This window comes from Quercus robur, chromosome 1 (assembly GCF_932294415.1).
Source record: "Quercus robur chromosome 1, dhQueRobu3.1, whole genome shotgun sequence".
In the NCBI taxonomy this organism is placed as follows: Eukaryota; Viridiplantae; Streptophyta; class Magnoliopsida; order Fagales; family Fagaceae; genus Quercus; species Quercus robur.
Window position 1 is genome coordinate 680116 of NC_065534.1, and position 4098 is coordinate 684213.

General features: G+C 34.4%; 1 protein-coding gene across 1 annotated transcript; it reads left to right on the top strand.

The window, feature by feature from the left end:
• Positions 1-293: 293 nt before the first annotated feature.
• On the top strand, positions 294-3848 carry LOC126692255 (receptor-like protein 15). Its single transcript, XM_050387790.1, has 5 exons — positions 294-680; positions 818-973; positions 1122-1196; positions 1328-1471; positions 1561-3848. Exons 1-5 carry the CDS (start codon positions 305-307, stop codon positions 3846-3848), a joined length of 3039 nt encoding a protein of 1012 aa, XP_050243747.1. The 5' UTR covers positions 294-304.
• The last annotated feature ends 250 nt before the right edge of the window (positions 3849-4098 follow it).

Here is a 4098-nt window from a genome sequence, read left to right on the forward strand (position 1 = left end):
AGTCTTGGAAATCAGTCTAAAGTCTTGAATTCAGATTCCTTTTTTAACGTGTTTTTTAAATTAGTCTAACGTCTTGAAAGCTTCTTTGTTCAACGTGTGTTTTGAATTAGTCTAAAGTCTTGAAAGCTGTAGAAAACGCTTTTAGGGAGTTGCCGAATTTGACTTTTTATAATGGGTATACCTTAGGCATATGTTACTAATAAAATTTTTTCTAAAATGGATTGTAAAAATACTAGACCTTTTTATAATTCAGCAAAAGATTAACAAAATGCCATTATTTACTTGTGCAGCCCCCTTTTTGTTAATGGAGTGGCCTTCAGTAAAGTTTTTCCTATGGGTTTTACTATTCTTTATTCTCATTCGTGAGAATAAATGCTGTATTGAGGAAGAGAGGATCGGTTTGTTAGAATTGAAGGGATTTCTGAAATCCAATATTAACAATACCAACCTTCTTCTTTCATGGGATAACGAGGCAAAGAGTGAGTGTTGTAATTGGGAGGGGGTTAGGTGTAATGCCACCAAAGGTCATGTGATTGAGCTCTCTCTCAACAATTTGTGGCAATATGAGAATTTTGCCAGTGATTATGTCAAGCTGAACGTGTCTCTGTTGCACCCTTTCAAGGAGCTAAGAATTCTTAATTTGTCTTCCAATAGTTTCCCTGGATGGCTAGGAATTGAAGGTATGTGAGAATCTTCTTACTTTCAGAGAATAACTTGATATATTAGGAAAAAAAAAAAAAAAAACCCAATTTTTTTTACAGAACCCAATTGATGCATATATATATATATATATATATATATATATATATTTTTACAGAACCCAATCATTTTACTAAGCTCAGCAAGCTAACAGACTTAATTTTAAGACATAATTCCTTTGACAAGGAAGTTTTGAAATTCCTGGATGCCCTTCCAGTTCTCAAATATCTGGACCTATTTGGCAATAAAATGGAAGGGCCTCTTTTGGGCGAAGGTACGTGCAATTTTCTTCAATTTGCATTTTAATTGAATTTTTAGTTCATTCCAATTTGAAATGTGTTTAGTTCTGTTAGTTTCAATTTGACAAATGGTTCATCAAAAAAAATATTTGACAAATGCATATATCTTCACTGGTGATGTAGAACTAGTTGATTTAAGCAACTTGGAGGTCCTCATCTTGGGAGCGAATAGCCTTAATGGAACCTTGCCATTCAAGGGTAAACATTCCAACATCTATAGTTAACGGCTACAAAAATTTGCTTGTGATTAGACAAGTCTTTAAGTATAAACCACTTAGCAATATTAAAAATTTTCTGTTGACAAAATTTCTCGTCATTTATCTTTATAGATATGGCAAGTTTCAGCAATTTGGAGATTTTAGATTTGAGCTTAAATCATTTCACTGGAAGTATTTCTCCACATATTGCAACACTATCTTCTCTCAAAGCTATATCATTACAAGGCAATAGTCTAAATGGAACTTTAAATCAAGGTAAGAATCTACCAAATTGACATGTCTTGCTAATTCTTGTGGTGGCACGTATTTAGCATAGACATTGCTAATCCTTTTGCTTTTGACAGAACTGTGTTCATTGAAGAAACTCGAAGAGTTAGATCTTTCTTCTAATCATTTTGAAGGGATCCTTCCTCCATGTTTAAACAACTTGACATCTCTTACGTTGTTCGTTATATCATACAACCGGTTCAGTGGAATCATATCTTCAACTCCAATAGCTAATCTAACAACCTTGAAGTTCATTAATCTGAGTAATAATCTTTTTGGTGGAAACTGGTCTCCATCTCTAATAGCCAGCATGACATCCCTTGAGAACATTGATCTAAGTAACAATCTTTTTGAAGGTTTATTCCCATTTAGCTCATTTTATAATCACTCCAAGCTTAAGGTGATTCAATTATGGAATGACAACAACAACAAACTTCACATAGAAACTGAAAACCCCAGCTGGGACCCTTTGTTTCAATTACAAGTCTTAGTATTGTCTAATTGTAATTTAAACAATCCCACTGGCGACTTTCTCAAGTTTCTCTTAGGTCAGCATGATTTAGAAGTTCTTTTTTTATCCAAAATGAAGTTGAAAGGAAGCTTCCCTAGTTGCTTGCTTAAAAACAATACTGGACTACAATGGTTGAATCTTCGAGGTAACTCTTTCATGGGTCCATTACATTTGCCATCAAATCAAAGTATTGATCTTAATTTTTTGGATGTCTCTAATAATAGCTTTGATGGGCAACTTCAAGAAAATATAGGAAAGATTATTCCAAAATCAGAGACTCTAATTTTATCCAACAATCATTTTGAAGGTAGACTCCCATCCTCAATTAGTGACATGAGTAGTTTGAGTGTATTGGATTTGTCCTCCAATAATTTTTATGGAGAGTTACCAATGGAAATCGTTGCCAATTGCACCTTATTGATGGCTTTGAGGTTATCAAATAATCACTTTCAAGGTGAATTTTTCTCAAAGCACTTCAACCTATCCTCATTGCAGGCTTTGGAATTGAGCAATAATCATTTCATAGGTTCTTTTCCAGTGGTACCCTTAAAGTACTTGTGGTACATAGATGTTAGCAACAATCACATGTCTGGTACAATTCCTAAATGGATAGGAGGAGGTGAAGTTTTCATGATAGCATCGACTCTTAACTTGAGTAGCAACTTTTTTGAAGGTCATATTCCATGTGGAGTAAGTTCATTTGATATAATAGACCTTTCTCGGAACTTACTTTTTGGATTGTTACCGTCTTGCTTGAATTTACAGAACGTCCTACACCTACTTTTGCATGGGAACAAACTCACAGGGTCACTACCAAAAGCCATTCTCAATTCATCATCTCTTCTGACATTGGACATTAGAGACAATAACATTTTCGGCAAAATTCCTGAAGAAATTGATGGATTTCCAAACTTAAAAGGCCTTTTGTTGAGTGGCAATAATTTTAGTGGTTTGATTCCGAAGAAGCTATGTAGGTTAAAGATGTTAAGCCTTATTGATCTTTCTAAGAACTCTTTTTCTGGGACAATACCATACTGTTTTATGAACATAGACTTTGGGAAACCAGTAGAGGGTGTTTTTTACTATGGCAGTCGTACTTATACAGCTTTCCTAAGTAGTCTTTTCCCATATAAATCTCTTTTAAATGTGGTTTTTGAAATTGAAGGGTCATTTACTTACTTCTACACTCAAGTTAAGATTGAGATGGTGACGAAATACAGGTCTGACCTGTACATGGGTCTCGTCCTTGATAGGATATCAGTATTAGACTTGTCATCAAACAGGCTAACAGGTGAAATCCCTCCAGAGCTAGGACAATTATCTTCAATTCATGCATTGAACTTGTCTTACAATCAGTTGATAGGTTCTATTCCAAGAACTTTCTCAAATATGACTCAATTAGAAAGTTTAGACCTTTCTCACAACAATCTCAGTGGGAAAATTCCTTCAACATTGACGTTTTTGAATTTTCTCGAAATTTTCAATGTGGCTCACAACAACTTATCCGGTGAACTTCCAGACATGAAAGCACAATTTGGAACATTTGGAAAGAGTAGCTATGAAGGAAATCCATTTCTTTGTGGTCCACCGCTGGAGAAAAGTTGTGTTAAGATAGATGAATCCCCTCCGTTACCACAAGAAACTTTAGAGGCGAGTGACGGAAAATGGTATCAAGTTGACCTTCAATTATTTTTTATAAGTTTATCAGTATATTACATTATTTTCATGTTAGGTGTTTTTAGTATTTTTTATATTAATCCTCGTTGGCGGAAACAATGCTTCAACCTGGTTAATGATTATATGTACCGGTGTTATTATTTTGCTTTAGATTCCCTAAAAGGGGTGTGTAATTAGATGTGCTCGGTTTTTATAATAAACTTTTGGTGGTAGTATTGATAATACCTATGTGAATGTGTATGTGTATGTTTGGTTATGAATAATGGTTATCATGCTCTATCATGAAACAAGGAGTTCACTTAATCACTTGTACTTTTTTATTTGTATTGTAATTCTTGTGACAAGTGGTTCAATCGATTAATGGATATGAGCCAAATGCAAGGCCTAGTCTGAGCTTGTTTGGAGAAGTAAAATAGACCGAGCTCTA

Excerpts from the sequence above, each read along its gene's own strand:
- LOC126692255 (XM_050387790.1), top strand. The coding sequence starts at position 305 with ATGGAGTGGCCTTCAGTAAAGTTTTTCCTATGGGTTTTACTATTCTTT. Across the intron at positions 974-1,121 it reads AGGGCCTCTTTTGGGCGAAG|AACTAGTTGATTTAAGCAAC; the intron begins GTACGTGCAATT and ends CTGGTGATGTAG. Across the intron at positions 1,472-1,560 it reads AAATGGAACTTTAAATCAAG|AACTGTGTTCATTGAAGAAA; the intron begins GTAAGAATCTAC and ends TGCTTTTGACAG.